At 33.5% G+C, this 25,037-nt stretch overlaps 2 protein-coding genes and 1 long non-coding RNA gene across 20 annotated transcripts; 2 read left to right on the plus strand and 1 right to left on the minus strand.

The window, feature by feature from the left end:
* Positions 1 to 265: 265 nt before the first annotated feature.
* On the minus strand, positions 266 to 11,630 carry LOC117234171. Of its 2 annotated transcripts, none has more exons than XR_004493483.1 (5): positions 11,543 to 11,630; positions 11,255 to 11,457; positions 928 to 1,359; positions 721 to 840; positions 266 to 582 (listed from the first exon to the last, which is right to left on the minus strand). It is a non-coding gene; the product is annotated as an uncharacterized LOC117234171 (long non-coding RNA). The 2 variants fall into 2 exon arrangements; XR_004493482.1 differs by having other exon boundaries at positions 11,161 to 11,457.
* On the plus strand, positions 1,162 to 23,894 carry LOC117234168 (sodium/potassium-transporting ATPase subunit beta-1-interacting protein). Of its 10 annotated transcripts, none has more exons than XR_004493481.1 (8): positions 1,162 to 1,301; positions 2,161 to 2,298; positions 2,392 to 2,472; positions 2,543 to 2,734; positions 2,812 to 2,872; positions 3,228 to 3,261; positions 5,707 to 5,775; positions 5,897 to 6,784. XR_004493481.1 is itself a non-coding variant. In XM_033495120.1 (8 exons), the coding sequence occupies exons 1-8, from the start codon at positions 1,248 to 1,250 to the stop codon at positions 23,480 to 23,482; spliced, it is 753 nt and encodes a 250-aa protein (XP_033351011.1). In that variant the 5' UTR covers positions 1,162 to 1,247; the 3' UTR covers positions 23,483 to 23,894. The 10 variants fall into 10 exon arrangements, 9 of the variants coding, with proteins under 9 accessions (XP_033351011.1, XP_033351019.1, XP_033351012.1 ...); XM_033495120.1 differs by lacking the exons at positions 3,228 to 3,261; positions 5,707 to 5,775; positions 5,897 to 6,784 and adding exons at positions 7,611 to 7,813; positions 11,375 to 11,380; positions 23,465 to 23,894; XM_033495128.1 differs by lacking the exons at positions 3,228 to 3,261; positions 5,707 to 5,775; positions 5,897 to 6,784 and adding exons at positions 3,591 to 4,238; positions 7,611 to 9,618.
* On the plus strand, positions 11,480 to 22,889 carry LOC117234166 (glutaminase kidney isoform, mitochondrial). Of its 8 annotated transcripts, XM_033495111.1 has the most exons (13): positions 11,539 to 11,753; positions 13,968 to 14,065; positions 17,254 to 17,289; positions 18,504 to 18,603; positions 18,673 to 18,815; positions 19,081 to 19,454; positions 19,732 to 20,012; positions 20,108 to 20,284; positions 20,517 to 20,677; positions 21,110 to 21,253; positions 21,547 to 21,687; positions 21,867 to 22,092; positions 22,407 to 22,758. In XM_033495111.1, the coding sequence occupies exons 1-12, from the start codon at positions 11,661 to 11,663 to the stop codon at positions 22,045 to 22,047; spliced, it is 1,929 nt and encodes a 642-aa protein (XP_033351002.1). In that variant the 5' UTR covers positions 11,539 to 11,660; the 3' UTR covers positions 22,048 to 22,092; positions 22,407 to 22,758. The 8 variants fall into 8 exon arrangements, with proteins under 8 accessions (XP_033351001.1, XP_033351003.1, XP_033351005.1 ...); XM_033495110.1 differs by having other exon boundaries at positions 11,480 to 11,753; positions 21,867 to 22,889; XM_033495112.1 differs by having other exon boundaries at positions 11,481 to 11,753; positions 21,128 to 21,253; positions 21,867 to 22,889.
* Positions 23,895 to 25,037: the final 1,143 nt, after the last annotated feature.

Consider the following 25,037-nt stretch of genomic DNA (forward strand, 5'->3'; position numbering starts at 1 on the left):
GGTAGGTAGAGAGGAATACAAAGAGCGGAAAACAGGGGAAATAAAGGAGAATGACCTGACAAGACGAAAAAGGATCGAACCCGTTGCAGGCAACAAAAATGTGGCACTAAGCTTTTAAATAAGCAAGTAAATGCAACACTACTTCGTTGCTCATCCGTTTCAAATAGAATTTCATCCTCTAAAAATTATTAATTGTAAAACTATATAAATTATATATCTACTTATAAGGACAAAAATCCCGCTTGCTGCAAATATTTTATTAAAATTAAAAATGCGTCATTTTTATTTCACCTATCAGCATAATGTATACTATATAAACACGTAATACATATTGCGCGTGTCACCATTCACAAACACCGAAATTCACAATGCATTCCGTAGATGGTAGAACAAAAACACAATACACTCTTCTATACGCTATAGTCTACTCAATTAAATCGTTCCATTCTAAGGAGAACTTTTAAATACATACATACATAGCTTCTTCCGCCTTTAATGCGTAGCACTTCCGCAATTAGAATTCTTGATTTACCCGTGAACTATGTAAAAAGAAAACTCATGTTCGCTAACTTCGAGTAACATCTAAAAATAAGTGAATTAATTCTTTATTAATTCCTCTGTTAATTCCTATCAAGCAGATTTCTGATTAAACTTTTTCATAGAGCGTAGAAGTCCCGCTAATTATAATCAGGATATATATATTTGCAACGTAATACATACATATTTACAATTTGTTGTTTCAGAAGAACCGTTTGACAGAGATTTTGTGTGCCACCTCCTTCCACATCATATTCTACTAATACAAATCCCCAATTTGGGGCCAAAAATTCCTGTCGATTCCTAAAGAAGGATTCATAATTTGTAAAGAATTGCTTAGTTCTACATAACAGCTTAAAATTAAACAAAACTGTATGTATTTGTACTTACGTACTGCCACTACCAATTGTACTGGCAGAGAGTAACAAAGTAGGAAAAGCGTAGCGATATCGTCGTTCCAATAGAACGGAACTAGCTCGAGTAGACCGTAGTCAAGTTGCTTGGCTACAAAATCGTGTTCGTATATACGTCGGTGCATGTCACTTGCACCAGTCGGTCGCAAGAAAGGGACGGAACAAGTGCCAAGGAAACATGGCGACGCATTGGAACGTGCCACAGTAATGCAGCTAACGTGCAACGAGATCGTTTCTATCGAGTGATCAAAGATACCCGTGGCCTCGCACGCGAAAACATCTATCTGGCCAAATGACATGGGAATTTGTAATCGAAGGCACTTCCTGCTGACAATATGCACCTTGCAACTCGTGAGTTTCTTCGATGGAAAAATGTTTTTGTCCTCTCATAGAGAAAATTATCGTCATCCTGTGACACACGTAATTCGTATTTCTCTAGCACTGAGTCACTGCGTGGTATTTTTATGAGAAGACTCTGATTATTGGACAGATATTATTCATCGAGTATTTTTTAAATAAAAATAAAGAGTTTAAAGAGTTTGGTCTATGGATTGTTGCATTGATATAAACTGTAAACGATTCGAAATGTTTTATCGACGATATCATGGCTCGATGAAACATAGGCACATGCTTGATTATCGCATCGCTTTATCGACCTATAGATCGCATGGTTTATCTCCGCGGAATAAAGATCTCCGTGTAGAAACTGACCGATCCATTTAACATCGCTTTTACTACTTTCTAAGCGCTTTCTTGTCGACTCGCATCGATACCGATACATAGTTCTACATTGCACTACAGAGATGTTTTTGCTAATTGAAAAATGCAGTAAGTGCATATAAAATAGGATAACTTAACAAAATTGGTTAATTCAATATCGTGTTAATTGATGCAATATCAATTAATTGAGCTTTAAAGGATTTAAAATGGAATTTGATAAAAGTAAAAATACAATGGGATGTTATTTAAAGCAAGTATCTTAGTTGAAAGCAAAAAATATGTTAAATGGTTCATGAACACTGGCTCGCATTTGATCCATCGGATTAATTGGGTATTTAGAACACAGAGCAATTGGTGCAAATTAAGATTGTAGACAAAAAGGAGTTGGTAGAAATGAAAGAAATTAATCTTTTAAGATTCAGACATATTCTACTCAGACTCTTTGTTGATTTATTGAATTTAATTGGAATTATTTCATTTTTGCTTGTAGATCACTACGGTAGAGCGCCAGGTCTTCGACTTCCTGGGCTTTATGTGGGCCCCGATACTGGTCAATTTTTTCAACATTATATTTGTAATCTTAGGGTTTTTCGGAGCTTTTCAATATAGACCTAAATATATCATATCGGTAAGTACAATCTCTTCATTTTACTTTAATATATTTTTATATACATATTTATTATAAACAGAAATAATTGTTTGTATACTAAATTTATTTTAGTATTGTATATGGAATACACTATGGTTAGGGTGGAATATATTCATGATATGTTTCTACCTCGATGTTGGTGTACTTGACAAAGTAAGTATTCCTTTTTAAGTAATTTTTTTTCATAATTTTAATTGATTTTTAATCACAATTAATTTTTTAGAATAGTGATATTTTAAATCTCGGTACTGGTAGTTTTTCCTGGTGGCATGTCAATGGACCGGGTTGTAAAGCTATTTATGATGTTACTGAACCAGAATTATTCAGACCTGCCCGACCTACAAACGTGACAGATTGTGTGCTAGATTATGAAGTAGTTGAAATTTTACATGCATCTACTCAATGTATCTTAGGTGTAAGTACCATTAAGTTTCACTATTTAGTAAAAGTGTACTAATTACAATATTTAAAGTAATATTTCTTTTGTTTTAGTTTATTGCAATAGTAGGTGGTATTTGTCTAAGTAAGGTTTTCCTGGAGGAAGATGATAGCTGTAAGTATAAAACTCAAGAATTTTTGTTTTGATTAATGCCAGTGTCAGATTAGCATAAGAATTAGTTTGCAGAGTGAAATTATTTTCTATTTTATCCTGGGATATTATTTGGTGGTAAATTTAGGTAATATTTTTTCCTGATATCGGTAAACAAGATCAAGGAAAAATTTTCAAAATTTAATTTTTTATTTTTATACAGTCAAAAAACTAAAACGTGCAATGATAAATCTTTTTATAATACAGAATAACATGTTTCGCTACAGAAAAAGATTGTGCCAGCCATTCTGGATATTTCTTTTTTAATGATATAAATTTAAGATTTATTATTGCTTGAAAAGAGGGTTGTCGGTTACAGTTGATTTCATTGGTGGATTTGATCCTCCACTTTGGTAAGTGCTTTGCCTGATTCATGGTTTGCACGCATTTGCTCCTTTTGTAAAGCACGAAGTAAAATGGTTTCTCTCATGCACATCATTACTCATCGATTCTCTTGCGAATGTTCAATGTACTGTGAAATAACATCTTTGAAGCTTGAATATTATTTTTCGATCTCTGATACAACATGTATTGCAAACGTATAAACTGTTGTGAAATTGGCTATATTCGAATGAGTCTCATATACCATCTAATTTAATTTTAATCAAAAAGAATCACTACCTTCACGTCACAAACACAATAAAATTCGATCTAATGCAATCGATTCTACGTCATATTTCAGTTGACTTTGTGGGAGGTGATGACTTTGGGTTGGCAGGCCACACGCCGTTACATCCTATGTACGTTAGCTACTCGGCTCTTCCATCACCTGCCCACCCTCACAAAAATTCCGCTCAAAATTACCCCGCAGGCACAGCTAGCTCTCATCAATCAGTTTGTCACGATACCAGCTTCCCAAAACATAACGATAAAACATTTAACAGCTCCGGACGAAGTAAATGTAGCTTCAGAAATGACACGATCAGAACTGAACGAAGCAATCTATCCAGTCGCGACTTAAAGTATGTTGATTACTCTAACGACTATTCGAATCCGTTGGATCATTTACAGAGGCCTGTATCCCCATACGACGAATACGATTCATTGGACAGTGCCGCTAAATTGAAGTATCAAAAGAACAAATTGTACCATCCGCACTCGTCCAAATATAGTCCCGTTGCATCTCCGCGTGTCAAATGTCGACCTGTTGCAACAAAGCAAAATAAAGCCCCCAACAAGCCTAGAGTCTTTACCGACCACGTTCGCGAACAGTCAATGCGGTCGTTTTACTCAGATCCAAGATTGGCAATTGAGAATCAACAGAACGTGACTGACCAAGAGAAACAGAATAAGTCTAAAAGAGATAGTAGACCTCTGTCGTTGTATGCCAGTAATTTTTAAATTGTTAGAAATTAGAAAAATATATATAGAGTTTATTTCTTTCTAACTTAATCCATTCGAGGTCGGGGTCTCATTTGAAGAGGATCCTGAGAAATCTAATACTATTTTTAATATTTCAGCAGAACAGTGAACCACTTTTTTATTTAAACCGATAATGATGTAAATGTTTCACCCATTTCTTTTTATACTATTTGATTTTTGTATAGTGTTTCCTGAAGATTTCTAAATTATTGATTTGCTTAAAATTCTTTTTAAGAGAGTTTGCGTTGGATTAATAGTATAGGGTGCATACAGTGCATCGTCGACCTCGAATTGATTAAAACAGCATATGGACTGAAATGAAATGTATTTTAATGCTATTTTGTAGAGAATTCGAAGGTGTTACATAGAATTCCTATCCTTGCCAAATAGATAGAACGATTAGAGAGTAGCTAGCTTAGGGTGCCTTCTCCGATTGATTTCTTCTTGTTAGTCTAGAAAGAATATCTTTTTCTTTCCTAAATCAATTTTTTAACATCACAGTAACAGGTTAATAATTTCTACTACGTCTTTAAAGTATTTCGACTGATAACGCAGAATAGACAATGTGTGTTCAGTAGCATCGTTTGCTTTTTTTACGAAGATTTTTATTTACATTTGCTCATAGATATTTTCATATATACGATTCATGTTGGATTAGACAACATGCATTATTATATTAATGCATACACTGTGATACGTATAGAACTATGAATCATGTTGGTTGAAAATGTTTATTCGATCTTTTTATTATCGAACTTGTAACTTTAAGAAGCTATGCTTGATAGATGAGCTTTCATAATATACGAGACAAAATAACGTTGCATCTGAAAGGGAACGAAGAGTACAGCATGAATGGAAGAAACGCTATATGTAAACATTCACTAATGTATAGGATTATTTATATTTTTTTTTCCTTTTTGTTATACGAATAGTACTTATTAAGAATTCCCTTGATGACACGCGTGGCCTGGCTTACAACATAGCATTATGATAGAGACCTTTAGACTGCATTGAAATTAGCTTATTGTATCATGATGGTGAAGAACTTGTGTTTATAAGGTGCTGCGAAACACTTTTTCATTTTAATGAAACGTGTATGAGTATTTGGTAGTGCATGCTAATACTTGTTTACGGTTCTTAAGTTCGATAGAATATTTTATTTTATATTCTTCTTTTTTAAACAACGATGAAGCTACATTTTGCATATCTATGTAGATGAAAGTATACAGATAATCGAAATTTGTAAGATATCATATATACAGACTCCCTCATAAATTTTTACTAAATTAGTACTTTTGACATTCCATGGATCAATCAATCAAAGAATGTCTAACAATATGTCGAAGCTAAAAAGAAAAATCTGAAGTGACGAAGATGCTGTTCTTATTATAGACTTCTGTGCATCTTAATTACACAGAATGTTCTGTGAGTTGCAGATCAAGGCTCGTTGAAATATTAGTCCAATCATAAGTGTGATGAGTAAACAACATTCAAAGAATCATCAGGTATTTAACAACTAAACTTATATTCTAGAGTCGAAGATTGATTTAATTAAGATATAAAATTTCATTAAAGAAAAAAGAAAGATACACAAATTGCTTACTCACCAAGAATTGGTTTCTTCAGGTGGCACGAATATAAATCATGAATAGGCACGAAGATATCACTGTTTCCACTGTTCTGATAAACAGTTGGTTAATTTGCCAACAATCAAAATCGCACAATAATCGATCAATGAACATTTAATACAATCCGATAATAGACAATACTTATAATGCAATGCTTATTGAGCTATGCATATACAAATGCACTGAAGAAACGGTAGAGTTACGTTTTGCAGTGATTAATTGATGCTGATAGTTATATAATTTTCAATGTTAAGTATCTACATTCAGGTATACACCTATTCTAAACATCTGTCACAGTCACAATGAAATAGCTCTATACAATAATGAGTTGTTTTTCTCATCACATCTCATTGGACCTAAAGCTGACCTTGTTCACGACTCACGATACTGCCTGTGCGTTACTTAAGATATATTACTTTAAGTTTAATTCTTATTGAATAACTTTGCAAACATTGCATACAATATTATTCGCACAGTTATATGATTAATCATCTATTATATTTTAAGTCAGACATACTTAACTTAATGAATTTTGCAAGTAAATTGCTCACTAAATGTATACTGTACATATATATAATTACGTTTACGTATTTTACGTAATTTATTTATAAGAGTAATAAAACGTTTCACATTATGTACTGGAGGATTTAGCCGAATATTTAATATTAACGAGTCACTTCAGATTCAACGTTGAAACGTTTGTTCGTAGTACAATCGAAGATTCTTTTATCTTTCCCTTCTTTTGTCGAAAGCTTGTACAGTAGTGTCGTTGTGTACTCCGTTTAAGGCCGTAGATTTTAATTTTATAGTATAATTTATTTTACTGTATCATATAATTTACTTTTGGTGCAGTTTACTGGCGACAATAAACGTGCAATGCCTACTACTTGCTTGCTTTTTTATTTATTAACCCCCATTCTTTTCTTTCACTCCTTCTCTAACATTCTCCTATTCTTCTGTGGGTTTTCGGGGAACTATTTTATTTTATTGTATTTTTTTTCATTCTTGATGTTTTCGTCTCTCAGTCAGTACTTTCCTACTAGATTACTGCAATCTAAAATCTTTACGCGATAATTTACCATTTGGTTAGACGAATAAATGACAATTTTAGACTAGGTCTGACTGATCCTTTAAAAAAGAGTCTAACTAATTCAATTACTCAAGATCACGTGAAAGTCGCATCGTCGTTTGAAAATTTAGAAAAGAAATGAACATGTGCATGTAATAATTCAACCACTTCGATTGTTTTTCTCATTCATACAGTTGAAGATTTGTATTGATACTTCGATAACACGCAACTACATTTGTCACTTGACTCAAAAGTGTGTGTTTAACTTTGCAGTTTGTGCTTGGTATACAAATCCAAATATAAAAATCTTAGAAAATATTACTACTTTCTAATCTTCGTTCCAAAAATGAAGATCCGACGTGATCTATAAGAAATTTCGTTCAAATGTGGAGTAAGAATCGTAAAAAATTTAATACCTAAACTTTATAGTAATTTTTTAATCACTTATTACTTCGAGATTCACCTATCTATTTAATATTCCATTTTTAGATTTCAAATTTCATCCAAAATCACCGCAACTATCTACATTCAGAATTATTGCAGAACCAATCTGCGATATTAATTCGTCAGTATCCAAGCGCAAACTGAATAATTACCTTAACAGAACACCTACTGACAAGATTTTTGTTTGTTTCCAACGCAGCCCAAGCTAAGCGGAAGAAAAAGCAACCGCGGCCTCTGTACAGCATCGAGTACTCTCAGCCAGAGCCCACGGTTCACGACGACAGCGTGTCTCCAAAGCCAATGACTCCACGCAGAGTGAAAAGAAGATCTGTGATCTCTCGTGACGGGACAAGAAGATCCAGCAGAAGGAGTTCTATAAGGCAGTCACGCAGAAAGAATCCCGTGAACAGAATCATGGATCATCAGGAAAGTCTATACGCTAATACAACGCCCAGCAATCTTACCAATCAAAATGTGAATTCATTGTCTCAAGGCACGCTCAACTATGATAGAATCTCGATGAGTTGGGACAGAGATAGGAACTCCAACTGGCAGCCGGAAGCTGTGAATATGGCTGTGTCTTCTCCTACCTTATGGAACCAAGATTCTTCTAACAATTACTCTAACACTAGCAATTATACGAATCAAAGTTACCCTAATTGGGATGCTAGCAACTCTACCAGAAATCTTACTGATAATTGGCAACCAAACGAATTGAGTCCAATGCAGTGGCAAGGTCAGAGTAATCCAACTTTTCAACAAACTAGTACGCAAAGCTTAAACGGGGAAGATTTGGATGAGATCTATAATAATCGACCAGCTAGTGCTAGGTCGAGTTATAGCAATTATCATGGAGTGAGAGCTACACCTCAGGTTCCCAACAGAACAGATATTGTTAGGCAGAGCCAGAGGCAATTTGTTCTCAGTGGACCTCCTGCTTATCAGGATACGGTAATCTGAAAAGTCTGGGGGGAGGTGGTTGGAAACCTGCGTTTGGTGGATGTTTAGTCGTTTAAGAGAATAGTTTGATGGTAATATCGTTTAATGTGTAATTTTTCGAATTGTGATAGTTTTAATGTAATTATGGAATTCTGTAATTCTCTATTGAGAAACTAAAGTATTTTTAATCGTATAGATCTGTTTAGAGGAACTTGTAGAGGATCGAGATCTAGAACCATTGTACTTAATTTTATTAATTTTTATTTTAATTTCAATTTTAAAGGGAATTGATACTAAACGTCCAATACGAACATAGGTTTATTTTTTGATAAGTTATAGTTACTATATTCTTACATTGTAATTGTTACTATTAAGGAACAGGAAGTATTTGTTACTTCTCTGATCGATCAAGCTTTACTCGATAACAATGGATGCAATTGTCTGCATCTTGTTATACTTTGCGATAGATATCTTTAAAGTTTATTAACTTTCAGAAAGATTTCGCGATACTTCGATCTCGTAGCGATCTTGTATGATTTTTAAGCTCCGCCTTTTTATCTCAGGACAGTAACTCACGTTTTTAACAAATATTTAAAAGTCATGTTTCATACAATTCGCGATATATACGTATACTCGTACATATCAGCCCTTGATAAGACTTTATCACAGTTGCAATGTGAGACGATAAAAAATTATATCCTTCATACGAGAAATAGAATTCACGCGTTAGATGAAACTATACGAATTCGCTGTTGTACAATTTTTAGAAATCTCTTTGCTCCACAACATTTTCAGTTATCTATCCATTATTAACACGATTATTTATAACACTGAATTGTTTTTCATCGGAGAAGTCATCTGTAAATATCGATCTATGATCACACAATCATCCTTATTTATACCCTTTTTCACCTCGAGCCTTCGAAATGAAACGTTTACGCGATATTTTAGAGAAACATTAATTTTTCTACGCTCTATTTTCTGAAAATGAGATTTTACAATGTATATTGGACGCCATTCGTGTTATAGTCTTCCAGGTATCGAGAAAAGATTGTTATAAAATCGTGAATTTCACGGTGACCAATCTAATGAAAAATTTGGAAAACGAAAAAAATGATTACGTGTTGTAATCATATATATAATAAAATATAATAAAAAAATAAAAAATGGTCACTGGTTGAATTCATAAACGTGTTTAAACGCTCTATGCATGATAAGTGCAATGAGAGATATTTTTTCATGCGAAAAATCAAAATAGACTACGTCGATGATGATAGGACGTGTGAAATGAAAACCAAAGTATTAAACATCGGTGTAAGTTAATGATAATACTTGTAATATTCTGTATGAATGTAAAACTGCCTCAACTCTTTCGCTGACTGTCGTACAACATAGGTTTAATTAATTAGGCGGTCAACTTACACGATCCAAGTACTTAATTTTTATTATTCTTCGAGAATCTCTAGACGCTTGGTTCATCGATCACGTAGTTATATGTTACTTAAAAATATCATTATACTCTTATTCAACGAATGTGTTGTCTTATTCTTTTCTTATTACATGTTCAAATACTGCGCCGATGAACAAGGTGTTGATTTTTAGAAATTTTAACATTAAGTTTTTAATAGGTTTCTGTTGCCACACGATTGTCTTTTAATAAAATTTTTTAATCGAGGCAATATTAAATACAAATATTCGTTATTTTTGAAAATCTTTTCGGTAGGTCGATCTACTGTGATACTGTGCAGTGGAAAATATAAAACAATAAGAGATTTTTATCATAAAAGGAATGAAAGGACCAAGTGTAATAAGTGAAAATAAATTTTGAAAAATCGAAGTTTCGACTTCGAAAAAAGTAAAGTATTAGTGCCGTGTTATATAAGTATTAAATATTAAAAATGCAAGATTAATTCTCAAAATTATTTGCAATTTTTGCTTATGCGAATCACTTTTTCGTTTTTCCTTCGCACGGTATTGCAATTGTATAATTGTACTCTCTGTATTTTATAGAATTTATCGTATAAGTATGTTAAGTTTATTTAAAGGGCAGCTACCTTTAATTAATTACGAAATCACGTAAGACTCAACCGTCACCAGCTTATACTTATTATATTGTTTCTGATTCTTCACGCTCAGGATTGTACACGATTCGTCATCGTTTACTATTACCATTCACCAATGTACAATTATAACACGAAGCAATAATAGCAAGACAATAATAAACGAAGAATAATTTTGATTCAATGAATAGTTTTATTCTCAAACATAAATTTAATAGCCAAATTCTTTCAAAGATCTTGTCTTATTTTTATCGAGTCTGCGTGGTATGTTTTTTGAAGCGATAAATGGAAGAGCGATATATAAACGCTGTACATATACGTATATGATTTTTAAATGGATTTAAAGCTTTATCTAGATAAAATACGAACTGTTGTTGATAACGAATAAAGGATTAAATTTAATAAATATTAAAATAGGTATTAATACAAAAGCAAACATTTTTTCGTGTATAATGTAATCGAAGAATAAAAATTGGTGAATTAAATGAAAATTCTAGCTTACAACAAGGAAAAGGTTGCGTTGTCTGGTACTTCATGCAAGTGTTAATTGTACAGAGAACTTTCAAATTAGAGAAAAGCGTTCGTTAAGATGTAGAATCAAGATTGTAGATAAGTACCATTCTTTAAGCTCTTCATTTTAACGGAATATTTCCTTTTAATGACGTAGTAACACAAAAACATACTTAGTAGTAACTAAAAAACACCCTCGTTAATATACAAATCTATAAAAATGTATAAAAAATGTCAAACCTTAACTATGCTTATCTGACCAACACATTTTATATCACAGACGAATCAATGATCATCCAACATTTACCAAGCACCGTTCTCATATTCCACGAACCTTCCTATGCAAATCAGCTTTCACAGAAGGAAGGGATTCGAACCCTCCACGTCGAACCCACAAAAAGATCCAATTCGCATCAACCCGTTCAGCAATCACTTCCATTCACTCACCAGCCAGCAGATGAACGTTTATACTCTGGTGAATTTCACAATGCCGCGTCGAAGTCGCGCATGTGCCCTATTCGCCGGCTTCTTTCCCTCCTGGCAAAAGACCCTTTCTTGCCTCAGTACCACGTTATTGTCGGGACGTCGAGGGTCTCTCGTGTCATCGTTTCTGAGAACTTACGTGTGTCTAGAAGAGGAAGATCGAAGGAGGAAGTGTCAGCCAACGTGAATCTTCGTGCCAGTTAATCCACGTCGAGTTACTTCTTCGCAGTCGCGCTTTGCTTTGGCGAACAGCTCGAATGAACTGCGAGGCGATCGTCAGGGGCGTGAGAATGCTGAAGATCGTCAAGGTCGGCTCGAACGGACTCAGAAGGCTGCACACAAGCAATAAGGTGCGAAGAATTGCAAGGTCAAGTAGATTCCGAGAGATTCTACTTCGTAGATTTATTGATTGGAGGATTGCCAAGAGCTCGGGCTTTTTGGCACGGCGTGAGAATGTCTCATCGATTGCTTCGTGGACTTGGTGTTCAATACAGAGTTAGACTAGAGGATATTTAATAATTTATTTCGAACGATTTCGCTGACTTTGGAATTAAGAGGTGTTGTAGAATTTCATATTTATTGGATAGAGAATGAAAGAATGTTCAGTCGCTGATAATTGAATTTGGAGAACAAGAGCAGTATTCAAGGCTGATTATTTCCTATTTAAAATTTTATAGAGAGCTGGACCTAGAAATATTTAAAGGATTATAAACTTTGCAGCTGACTATGAAATATGTGTTGGATAGAGGATGAAAGAACGTTCTATTGCTGATAATTGATTTTGGAGAACAACAGAAGCATTCAACATTGATTATTTTCTGATTATTTTGTGGAGAGTTAGACTAGATAAACTCTATAACTATTTGTCTTCGAAGGTACTAAAGGATGTTGGAATATTTGGTTACGCTAATTGAATTTGGAAAGTACAAGTATTCAGAAGACACGAGCAGAATCTTCTAGAGGATTAGAGGATTCGTTGATTAGACAGTGTTGAGGTGCTTCTGACCTCGAGGGAGAATCGTCGCTGATTGATCAATCACTAAAAGAACTCAGACGTTGTTAAATAAGACGAAAGTCTAAATGAAAGAGCGCAATAAATTGAATATTCTTTTATCGAAATATTCGACATATATCGATGAAAATACATTTACTTTTATTTTAATCTTAACATTCTGTGAATATTTGCGTAAAAAATAATACTATTGTATAAATGTGTACACAAATCATACAGTGTATACAGTTCGAGGGAAAAAGGTATCTGACATAACGGAGGAGACGTGTTAAAATTGTTCGTTCGCGGTGTGTCCACGTGGGCGACAGCAATATCCCATTTCAGCGACAGAAATACGCGGCTACTTGGAGTGCACGCGTCTGGATTGGACCGTGTTAACATTTCTGCGCGATAAATTGATGTCAATGTTCATCAACGAGCTATCATACGTCTCATGTTATTTATCATTTATAGTATTTGATCTAGTACGACTAAAAGTCATGTGGAATTTATAGAATTGGTTTTCCAATATCGTGGAAAAAATGAGGGGTCTCAGAGGGGTTGAAAACAGAAGAAATTGCGAATAATTATTCTTCCGCAATTCAAATTCGAAATTTGTTCTTGTATTTGTATTTGAACTTTTCCTTAGAAAACCTGGAAGATTAAAAAGCTTAACTTTCGATTCGACTTAAAGAAGATTTAAGATTTAATAATATATTTAATAAAATCCATTGTGACTTGTAAACTCTATGAAACTATGTATGAAATTTTGGAGACAAGGTAGATTTTAGTGCAAGAGAAACCACTTCCCAATTATTTGAATCGTCTTTCGATCATTCAACTAAAAGTTGGATTAAAAGTTACAGAGAATAGATCAGAATTCAGATGAAAAATATGAGTGAAGCATCTATAGAAACAATTGTGCGTTTCCTTTATTGTTTTCGTTCTCGTTCATGCAGATCCTGCTGATCTGAATTAAGGGTACACGTGGCAGGTTTCGGCTTAGGGCTATGGTAGTTGATTCATCGAAGAATCAATACAGAATTGCTTGGCAACCACCACTTTTCACCCCTCCTACGTTTTACCGACCCGAAATTTGTTTATCGATCGTTGGGCCGGTTTCTAAAAAGCGGAATTGTGCCTCCTTCTCTTTTTATTTTCACCGCTTTTATAATGGAAAAGCGGATTTGACGTTGAAATGGAAAAATGGACACAGAATAGAATAGCAAACGCACAGAATAGAATTTTATACGTTTAATTTTACTATTCTGAAATAATGAATGAATGTAGTAAATCATACTAATTTTTAAGAACAATTCTATATTACGTTAAATGAATTTAAATTCAGATTACAATACATTTTTCTAAAGGCACTTAAATCAAATATCGATAGACGATAATTTGAACTATATAATGAAAACATTCAACAAAAAGAACAAGTTTCAAAATAAATTTGAGCAAGTTTGAAATAAAATCGAAACGTTCTCCAACAAATCGCGACAAATTAGAAAATAAAATAAAGCGAAATATTCTTCGAACATGCTTGTTCTAACTAGTTTCTACATTATTTCAGAGACGAGCGGCGGTACCAGCGTCGAAGAAACTGGGACGTGCAAAATACTTGGATGCCGCTTTTGGAAGTGCCTTAGAATTAGAACGAGCACAGACACGGTAATTAATTCATTATCTTACTTCTACCTCTGTTTTATTCTAAATTCTTACAACAAGTCACTCGATTATTTTTAAATTTGTAATTATAGCGTGATCTAAAAGATATCTATTTACAAAGTTAGTTTTAAACAACTCGATTATGTTTTGTAGTTATAGTTTCGTTTCAAAGAACGCGCGTTCTCGTTATTTATTCTCTGTCACGAAGCTACTAATATTAACAATAAGCGATACGACTCGAATGGTGTTACATTTAATCGCGCAAAATGATCCGTAATTACGTGACATTCTCGAATTTCGCATAGCTCCGACCGTGAGAGGAAAACTACGACGTTAGACTAAGTTCTCCAGAGAATATGAGATTTCGCAAGGTATAACGATGAAAATCTATACAAAATCTATACGAGATATGTACATTATGGAACATCACTTCATATAGGCAATGTTAAATCTCAAAAGTTGATTCTTCTTTTTAATTCGCAATTTTATCACTTTTGCAATTAGACAATCTCACGAAGAGAGTATCGACACTTAGGTAAAAAAGAAACGCAGAAAGTCTTTACGAAAAAGAAGCAACTATTCCTAATATGTATTGTTCATTCCGAGTTCTTTGATTCTTTTTTCACCGTCAAAGGTTTAATCGCTGGTTTCTTTTTATTAATCATTAGTTTCGAAATCATCGGTTGTGATACGTAAGAGAGAATGCCTCTGCAAATAGTGTAATGAAACTATTTCGATTGCATAATTCAAACAACGAACGAAGTCAGAGCAGTTGAACCACGCCAATGAGTACAATAGTCTTCGCAGATGTTTAATCATTTCGTTCATTTAGATAAAAAAAGAAGGATCGTTTCTCGTAACAATGAAGAAATAGATCCGTACTACTAAGTGGAACACAATGGAGTATCAATAAATCCGAAGTAATCGATACTGGTGGTTCTCAATCGCTTCTATTTGTAGGATTGTTAATTATCATGATACAAAAAGGAAGAAAATGCAATTGTTCCTCCATTGATTCTGCCATTTCCATTTAAATCCCCCTGTAACACTAATCATTTGTGTATTCTTATCTTTCAAGCAATTGCAATATCTTTTTTAAATTAATCTCTTTAATGTCACCTTCCAGTTATCTCTCCGTTCTTCCTTTTGTAATTAATTCGATTATAGATCATCCTTCAAAATTCCTTCTCTTTCGATTCGTAAATTGATGACATCGAAAAGATGATATTGATTATTAATTGAGAACCATTGAACGACAGAGAACTCGACCCCATAGGTTGTAATTTATTGTCTGAACGTCATTGCTGGCCATTTAAATACTCCAAAGGATGTCCCTTTGTTGTCTCTCAGAACTTTGCTCGACTTTCGAGAAACTCGATCTTTCGCAGAAGAGTGTCTTGTGTTTGAAATAGACGTATTTAGATAATAGAGCTTCTCATTCAACAATGGACGATTAGTATTCGACCGATTGCTTTTCGCGTTAAAGACAGAAGATAATGGACAGTTTCGACTTCTGTGAACCATTTCTAGACGATTTTCCTCATTTTCGAAAAACGTACTTACGGTAAGAATTGTTACAAAAATCAATACCATACGTATAATATTTCCATATCGTATCATTTTCATTAGTCACAAAAATTGTCCCGAGATGATTTATTTTTAAAGGATTTCTGCGATTTGTGGTTGATTTATATTATAATATACACTGTATAAATGCGAAAATATGATTTTTCCTTCGATGGAAATTAAAATATAATGTCTCCAATAATGTAAAAAGAGATCTGAGATTTATGAAAGTCTCAATGAATTTGTTGAAGCAGGAAGCATATTTTATTTACCTTCAACTTTGCATAAGATTTTTCGCATTGTCGGCTTTAAATTGAACTAAAAAGCTTTTGTCACTATTGACCACACGATCGTCACTGTCGACGGTCCAGTGGTTCTAATTAAGCCTAATCAACTGTTTACCGCAGGTGTGATTTATTGTGTAGTATTCAACGTTTGCTTGCGTAAATCACGTGTTCATATCGTGCTATAATGCAACCAATGCGTCGAACATAAAATTTGAACAAGCTCTTTGATATGAAATATTCCCTTAGGAAATAACCTTGCACAATTTCTTTAGATATTTACCTCAAATTCTGCTTTTTTTCATTTAAATTCCATTTATTATTATATATATTATGACTACTCTATACATTATAAATCCATGTTTAATTATTTAATTTATTATCATTTTGTTCATTATAATATTTTGTTAAAGAAAATAAATAAATAGAATATGTAGGAATTGAAATTAAAATGGAAGGATCTTATTAAATCTGCTCGATAGATGTGGAAATGGTGTGGAAAATATTGAGATACTGCGCAAATATGAAAACATGAAGTACAGTAATAGATGAGTAAAGAGACGGAGCAGAACAACTAAATAGTAGGCAATCTTTGTTTGCAGTTATGCAATTCTTCGGAATCTCGATGTACCGAACCTATTTGCTCCAGAATATACATACTCGAACCGCTCTCATGGAGATTGCTACCTGTTAGCATCTTCCGCTATTTTTGGATCGTGTTTTCCTTTGTTCGAGTGGGGTCGTTTTTCTCAGCTAATATAAGACCGCGTTTCCGGTTATCTCGTACAAACCAACCTGATAAGAATTGTGGAGGAATTGTCCGTGACTCTTCTGAAAGATCTTCCGTTTGGAGAACGTCCATCAAGATCGTAGAATTCGATATTATCAATCAAAACTGTGACTGTCGTGTGGAGCGATGTGCCAATTAATTCGAAATATCGATTTTTTTAATTAATACTTGAATCGTTTATTGATCAGTGCTTAAACAAAAATTGGTAGATAATTCTCCAATCAAGTATTTTGGATTGCAAGAAATAGTAAATTAATTTCAAGTTACATACAAAGTTTTTTTAATTTTGATATTAAAATATGAAGGACATGGATCAGAGCAGCATCGTTATGCCTTGTATAGAATTGAACGATAAATGTTCAATGGAAAATTCGGAGTTAGTGCCGATGAGTAGCTTCGTCGACCCTGAATACTATTCAATGAGAACGAAAATTACGTGTTCAATGTGGTTAGAAAAGAAGAGTGAAAATTCGAGGAGGATGCTGGCGCGTTTTCTTAGGTAAAATACACGATTCTCTTTTTAATCTCTTGTCCTTATTCTGTTTTTGCAGCGAGTACAGCTTCATTCATGACAGTCATTACATGTAGTGAGTACTATGCAACTATGTTGCTGTCAACTATTGCATGGTGCAACATGTGGAATGTTTCAAATCATTTTTTATAAATTGTAGCTATTGAATTCTCCTTTGGTGAAGTGATAATAGGTCTTCCCGTTTCTTGAATACTATGACTATGTATACAGACCGTTGTCAAGTTTTTTCGAATTGATATAATTTGCCATAAACTTCGAGATTTGTAGTTTTAATATAATTCAAATTGCAGAGTGAATTTAAGTTTTCTGAGGAACTTTACAACAAATCTCTCGAATTTTTGTATTATATAACAATATTCTCCCTAAAAGCAATTAACTTACTTACAATGAACATTTACCATAGAGAACATTTATATACAGGTATGTATACGTGGTGTGTTATTTAAATCATTTTAAGATTTTACCATCACTGTCACTCATTACAGTACTGATGCAATTTTAAAATATTTTGTGTAATATATTCATAGAAGATTTCTATAAGTGTTCAAATATTTTTGTGGGTCACTATATAAGTTCTATCATCTATCATAAATATCGTCTAGTAAATGTACTATCATCTTGTTTTTCTAACTTTGTTTTTTTATAAATAGTGTCATTCATCTAATCAATTTCTAATAAAAACTAGTGTTAACAAATTACGTCATTCAATAAACGTCAACTTCGTTAGTCAAGGTATTGATGACGATGCAGCCACAACTAAATTTAGCTTCCCTCGATAGAAACTTTTCAGACAGAGATCCAAGTTTCAAATGTCTCTGTGGTCTATGTTTTGTTACGTTTACAAATAACGAATATTGGCATAGATCCTAGCTTATGCGTACAATACCCACTATACTGTATCAACTATATGATTAGTAATAGTTATGCATGACAGTGGTGAAGTATGTCTTCCCCAAACTTGTTATTATTGTATATCGATAAAAGCAAAGATATATGTTATAAAGTCAAGTAAATTCGTCACTTTGCCAAGATAATAAGTTGCATGCCATGTGGCAAGAATATAAGTAGAATGATGCACAATAGTAAGCGTGTTATATCCTCCCTCTAGTAAATTGCACCAACGTAGACTGAGAAGATGGTAGTTTGAATTTTTATTGCTATTTTCCGCCTTGTTACTCCTATTTTACAAATTCCATCTATACTCGGCGATCTAATTAAAATTACACAAATATGAAACGAATAATCGTCCAATTTCTCTACTTATTTCAGCACTAGAGATCAAGATCAAGCGACGAACGCGGAAGATGTCCTCTTCGACATGTTTAAAAACGAGGATACCGGCCTCCTAGCGGTGGGAAAGTTTTTGGCCGTAAGTATATCCATCAATTTCATTTTCATGTAATTGATCATTTATTATTTCATTCTCATATAATTGTAGGCTTTGAGGACCACCGGTTTGCGAAACGAAGACCCTAGACTTCAAGAATTTACGGATAATTTACGAAAGGAACACTTGAAGTGCGGAGGTCACGAGGGTGTATCTCACGAGACTCAAAAATTGAATAGAGAACAATTTAGACGGTAATTTCCTCGCGGCGAATTAACATAACTCTCGTTTAATGTTATTTAAAAAATAAAAATTCGCGATACTTAAATTGCTAACAAAAATTCTACCAATTTCTTTTGTTTCTGCTAACAACTGTCCATGATTTAAAAAAGATCTACCGAAACGGAAGATTTAGATTTCTTAGATTCGTTCATAAATTCGTAGATCTAGATCGGTTCAAGATTAAATGATTCGAAATGAGTAGCTTTAATTAATATTAAAATTTCAACTGTATTTCAGAATTATAAATCCGAACATAGTGCTGATCTCGCGGGCGTTTAGGCATCAATTCATTATCCCCGACTGGTCGGGCTTCACCAAGCACATAGAGGACTTCTACTGGAAATGCAAATCGAACTCGGAGGGCAAGGTCGCCTCGTACATACCGCAATTAGCGAGGATGAATCCAGATTACTGGGGCGTTTCCGTTTGCACGATCGATGGACAGAGATTCAGCATCGGCGACACCTCGATCCCGTTTACTTTGCAAAGTTGTAGCAAGCCCTTGACTTATGCGATCGCTTTAGATAGGCTGGGACAGGAAGTGGTCCATCAATACGTTGGCCAGGAACCATCCGGACGAAACTTCAACGAGTTGGTACTAGATTACAACAGTAAGTTTTAGATTATTATTCGTAGATTGCAGATTTTATATTTTTATGAACGCAATTAAAAAATAAAATCTAAATAAAAAATTAGTTTTACCTATTAAAAATTATAACGAATGCTATAGTTTGAATATTTCCTTCTTAGCTTTATAAATACTCTTTATTACTTTTTTTAAGATTTCTTGTTTCTTTGCCATCGTTTTATGTATTTGATATTTTTATGTTTTATTATTTTTATATTATCAAATGTCACACATATGTATAAATATTTAATTCCTTACAGAGAAACCTCATAATCCTATGATCAACGCTGGGGCAATCTTAATCTGTTCTCTCCTAAAGTCTCTAATCAAGCCTGAAATGACTTTAGCCGAAAAATTCGATTTTACAATAAACTACTTCAAGAGGCTAGCTGGTGAAGAGAATCTAGGCTTCAACAACGCTGTGTTTTTATCGGAACGGGAAGCTGCTGACAGAAATTACGCACTTGGATTCTACATGAGGGAGCACAATTGTTATCCCGATAAATCGAATCTAAAAGAAATCTTGGATTTCTATTTCCAGGTAAATTCTCTTGGTTTGTCTTTCGTTGTAACTTGTTACAGAAAATACGAGAAAAATGATGTTGAGAAAATATTTAAATAATGTTTGTTGTAAAGTGTTGCTCCATGGAGGCGAATTGTGACACAATGTCAGTGATGGCAGCCACTTTGGCCAACGGTGGTATTTGTCCCATCACCGAAGAAAAAGTTTTAAAGCCTGACAGCGTTCGAGATGTTCTGAGTTTAATGCACAGCTGTGGAATGTACGACTACAGTGGCCAATTTGCGTTCAAGGTAATTTTTTTACCTTTTTAAGGAAGGATATTAAGCTAGAAAGAAATATTCTTGTCATCAAAAGCAGCTTAATAAAGATAAGTCGCGAGAAGAAATCAAGTCAAAATGAAAATCTTGCGAAAATGCAATTTTTTACTGAAATGTTTATCTTTCCTCTGAACTGTTCTATCAATTTATCCTTCGCAACTTATTATTGATAGATATTGAAAATAAATTATGTAACTGAGTATAGGTTGGCATACCAGCGAAGTCCGGAGTGTCAGGATGTCTCTTGGTAGTGATACCAAACGTGATGGGTATTTGCACGTGGTCTCCACCATTGGATCCCCTTGGGAACTCCTGCAGAGGCGTCCAATTCTGCCAGGAACTCGTCTCTGAGTTCAACTTTCATAGGTACGCATGTTATTGACTTTCGTTTAGCGTGCTTGCATAGATTTCAACTTACGTTTAGTTACATTTTGCACACCAACGATCACAATAGAAACAACGTATTAGCTTTTGTAAAAATAAAAAAGAAGTGAAAGAAAAAGAGAAACAATAGTAGCTGCAAACACACGGAACTTAGGAAACATCTAAACGATTAGATGTCCACTTTTAGATGTAACAAATTTCTTGATTGTTTATGCTATAAAAAGACCACCGAGATCAGTGATAACACACATTAATCAAACTGTTTGTTCTCCTTCCTTTGCTTTTCTCACAACCCCTGGTACACGCAAACCCTGCACGAACCCGAACAAACACGTTCTGCCTATTACTCTCTTCTTTACATCGTCTGTGTTCATTGATGTCCCGTCGTTTTCCATCCCGTCCCGATTAGTGTAGCACCTACTATGATCACAGGTACGACAATCTGAAGCACGCGACTAACAAGAAAGATCCGAGGAGGCACAAATACGAAACCAAAGGGCTGTCGATCGTTAATCTTCTGTTCAGCGCAGCCAGTGGCGATGTTACGGCGATGAGAAGGTTATTATCATTAATTATTTGATTATTAATATGCTTCAGTTTTGCTATTATTGAGACGTATTTTATTTAACTCTGCCGCGCTCATTGCGACATTTTCGGTGCAATCATATTTTTCTATTATTAAAATTATTGATCATTTATAACAGTTATTTGCGATCAGAACACTTACAAATTAAGAATTTTTAGATATTCAATTGCCTAAAAAATTTCTTTGAGATTGCAGATTTAGTGTTCCATAAACAGCCGTAGAGATACGGATATAAATTATAATCTATATTTATATTTAATTTCAGGCATCGATTGAGCGGAATGGACATGACCCTGTCGGATTATGATGGTCGAACAGCTCTGCATTTAGCTGCTAGCGAAGGACATCTGGATTGTGTCGAATTTTTAATCGAACAGTGTGGAGTTCCTCACAATCCTAAGGACAGGTAAGTGCCACCTTAGTCTTTCTATCTTTTAGCTTTGTATCCCCTAATATCCATAAAGAAGATAAATTTTACAATAAATTCCCAGTCAATTCATCTCTCGATTAGAGTCCTTCGATTAATTTTCAAATTTATTCCAAAATACAAAATAACAATATCTCATGGAAATATCGGGTTTTAAGATGGGGAAAAAGGCCGATCGATGAAGCAGAAACATTCGGACATATGCAAGTGGTGGAATACTTAAACAACTACGCTATAGCCTTAAAGACGGAACAGAAAAACGAAGAAAAGGAGAATAATACGGAGGAAGGGGATCAAATAAAAGTAGCTGAATCAACGACGCAAACACCGATACCATAAGATCATAGCAGCTTTAGATAGGATATTTTTCATAGAAAGTGCGCGGCGTGATTGACTTACAATAAGAAAATGACGGAAGGATCTCGAGATCACAGTGAATCGATTATTTTCCTACAAAAACACACGTTACGGCTGATTTAGTTTATTTTTACGATTAATTGAATTTGCAGCCTAGAATCAAAATCATTATAATCTTGTTCTTACCACCAAATAGTGTAAATTATATTTATAGCCGTTTCTTTTCTTGTGTCTTAATTATTTGATCTTTTTGTATGAATGTGTGCGTATGTGTATAGATTTTAAGAAACGTATGAATGTTTTTTTGAACTATGTTAATTATTTTTGTTTCTTTTTAACAGGATACGATTCGTATGGCATTTTTAGTATTAAAGATTTATCGTTCATGAAATAGCAGCAGTTTGGATGACAGAAGGCTAGCACGTTCATGGTAATTTTACAGTATTATTTACGTGATTTAGTTCTTATTTATGATAAGGGAATGTCGTCTGTTTAAGTATTAATTTATATTTCGAATGATTGTGCAAGAGAACTGACGTATACCGATGATAATTTCTATAATAGTATAAAGAACATTTCGTTCATTTACTACGATACTCGTTCCTACGTGTTCATCGGTGTATGCTTTGAATATCAGGAAGGAAAAGTTCCAAATTTAGGTACAACTAAGAATCATTTTCTATCAATTTGCAATTGACACTTTCCTAATTTTAATATTTCCTGTTCCATTTCGTTTAACCTTCCATTTTATTGCTATGTTATATTATATTTCATCAGCGTAGTATTATATTGAAATAAAACGATTTATTTATGACAATTGTTAATAACGACATTTTAAATTGAAAAAACCAGAACTGTGATTGTCTGTATCCTATATATAAAATTATTAGTCAAAGGAATAAGGGTCGTGGATCTCTACATTAGTAGAGGAAGAGAGCAGCAAAAAGTGGCTATCGGAAGCGTCTTCTGCTTCCTGTATAGGTGGTACATTTTACCACTGTCTGTTTATTCAATCAAATGTTCAACCCTTTATTTGGCAAAATGGAAGTGCAGAAAATTGATATTGTTTAACTTCCAAAGAAACTCACTTTTCTGTGAATCATTTGCTTTATAAAATTATTGAAATCCGAATTGCCGAATAAGGGGTTCGTGTTAGTGTCACGTTTCGTCAATTACCTCGAAATCTGCCTTAAAGTCGACGAAAGAATGGTAATTATACAAAGGGGAGTAAAAAACTTATCAAATTTCGCTTTGTGCGATTCTTCATTGTCTCGTGAGCAAGAACATGTAAAAATCGAAGACGCGAAGTGGAATGAACTGCATGGATAACATGGATATTGTCCGTTTGGAATCTCTTACCTGAAAAGAGAATTTTCGTGTCAGGAAAGATTCGTTCGAAAGAAACATATCGTTCTGAATACGTGTTTAAATTGAAAATTTCTTTGTGATTCTTGCAAAATGCATCTAAATCTAATTTTTTATTTAAACAAAAATTTCAGTTTATGTAGCATTCTATTGTTTCGCACCTAATTTGAAATAAAAGTAATTAAAGGCACGAATGTTAACACTTCTCGCATTTTTTTGTATAATGCTACCTAAACTTGGAAATTTCTAAACGATTGTATCTAAAAACTGCTGAAAAAGAAAGATCTATACATATACGAAAACGAAAAAGTTTGCCTCTTAAATTCATTCAGGAGATTTGTTAGAAATTCGAGCAGTTATCCTTGCTTAATAAGTGTAAAGAAAAATCACGTTCAACGGGTGGATTAGCAAAGACACGTACAATGAGCGTCAATTATTTCCTCTTAAGTTAACCAGGACTGTCGGAAAAAACGGAATAAGCTTGATTAACGTAAAAAGCAAAACAAAAAAATTAATACTTCAAAGTATCGTATCAAATAAATCTTCCAAAAATGTTACCTTCGCAAATATATAAATTTTCAAGGTCTGAATTCTCCGTCATTTGAATGTTTCGAAACGTCCAATTAATGCTACTTCAAATGTATACATAATGTATAGCAAAATATTCTTCCAATGGACAAAAGACAATACCGATATCTAATATTGGGAAAGGTATCTATGCAAAGGCGACTTTTACTTTCGATTGAACGATGTTATAATTTTACTACGCTAAAGCAAAAATATTTTATATAAATTTATATAATGTTGTCATCGAATATTTTATTTTAATTTCATTCGCGTGAATACTATGAATTAAATTTACGATTATTATTTTATTCCAAAAGTTGAAAGTTGGAAATTACCATAAAAAATATTTTGAATCTTTAACATGACATTAACAATATATACAGATAATAATATTGTCGGTTGAAAGTAAAAACAGCAAAAATAAAATACCTTTTTCTGCCTACATATTATACGATCCTCCAACTGATTTAAGTTCAGATTTTCACTTACAAGTGGACAATAACTTTCATCGATACAATCATTATTCCGTTCATTAACACTCGATCCGATCATGTTTTATTCTTTTATCTTATTGCTACAATAATAGGATGGATTATTTGTGTTAATATTTTGTAAGAATGTTATAAATTGCGTTTAAAGAAGAAGAGTTGGAGAAATTATTTTAGAAATATGTAACTCGTACATCTCCACGATTGTACTTAAATTGCTTGTGAAATAAATATTTCAAGTACACGTCTTTTGTTTTCATTCTTTGACTATTCGAACAAATCTAAATAAGTTTATAGCTCTATAGTGAACCTAAATTGTAAAATTTATATAAATTAAAAATTATAAAAAAAATAAACCCAATTATATAAATATTTCCACAATATTATTTATATGTATCAAATTAATTACAAGAGAAAAATTCTTGACGAAATCTTATTAAAAATAAAAATATAACAAATATAATTAATACAAATATAAAATATAACATAAACAAGAAACTCGCTCGGTAAATTTCATAAATTAATGTTTCGTTCATCACGATCACGATACCA

Source organism: Bombus vosnesenskii, unplaced genomic scaffold, assembly GCF_011952255.1.
Source record: "Bombus vosnesenskii isolate JDL3184/JDL3185 unplaced genomic scaffold, Bvos_JDL3184-5_v1.1 scf7180000013302, whole genome shotgun sequence".
Taxonomy (NCBI): Eukaryota; Metazoa; Arthropoda; class Insecta; order Hymenoptera; family Apidae; genus Bombus; species Bombus vosnesenskii.

What these genes read in the sequence shown, in the direction of transcription:
- LOC117234168 (XM_033495128.1), top strand. Translation starts at nt 1,248, where the DNA reads ATGGGAATTTGTAATCGAAGGCACTTCCTGCTGACAATATGCACCTTG. An exon ending in GACCTAAATATATCATATCG is followed by an intron (nt 2,299 to 2,391) that starts GTAAGTACAATC and finishes AATTTATTTTAG; the next exon opens with TATTGTATATGGAATACACT. An exon ending in ATGTTGGTGTACTTGACAAA is followed by an intron (nt 2,473 to 2,542) that starts GTAAGTATTCCT and finishes TTAATTTTTTAG; the next exon opens with AATAGTGATATTTTAAATCT.
- LOC117234166 (XM_033495110.1), top strand. Translation starts at nt 11,661, where the DNA reads ATGAACTGCGAGGCGATCGTCAGGGGCGTGAGAATGCTGAAGATCGTC. An exon ending in GGCTGCACACAAGCAATAAG is followed by an intron (nt 11,754 to 13,967) that starts GTGCGAAGAATT and finishes ACATTATTTCAG; the next exon opens with AGACGAGCGGCGGTACCAGC. An exon ending in AATAGAGAACAATTTAGACG is followed by an intron (nt 18,816 to 19,080) that starts GTAATTTCCTCG and finishes ACTGTATTTCAG; the next exon opens with AATTATAAATCCGAACATAG.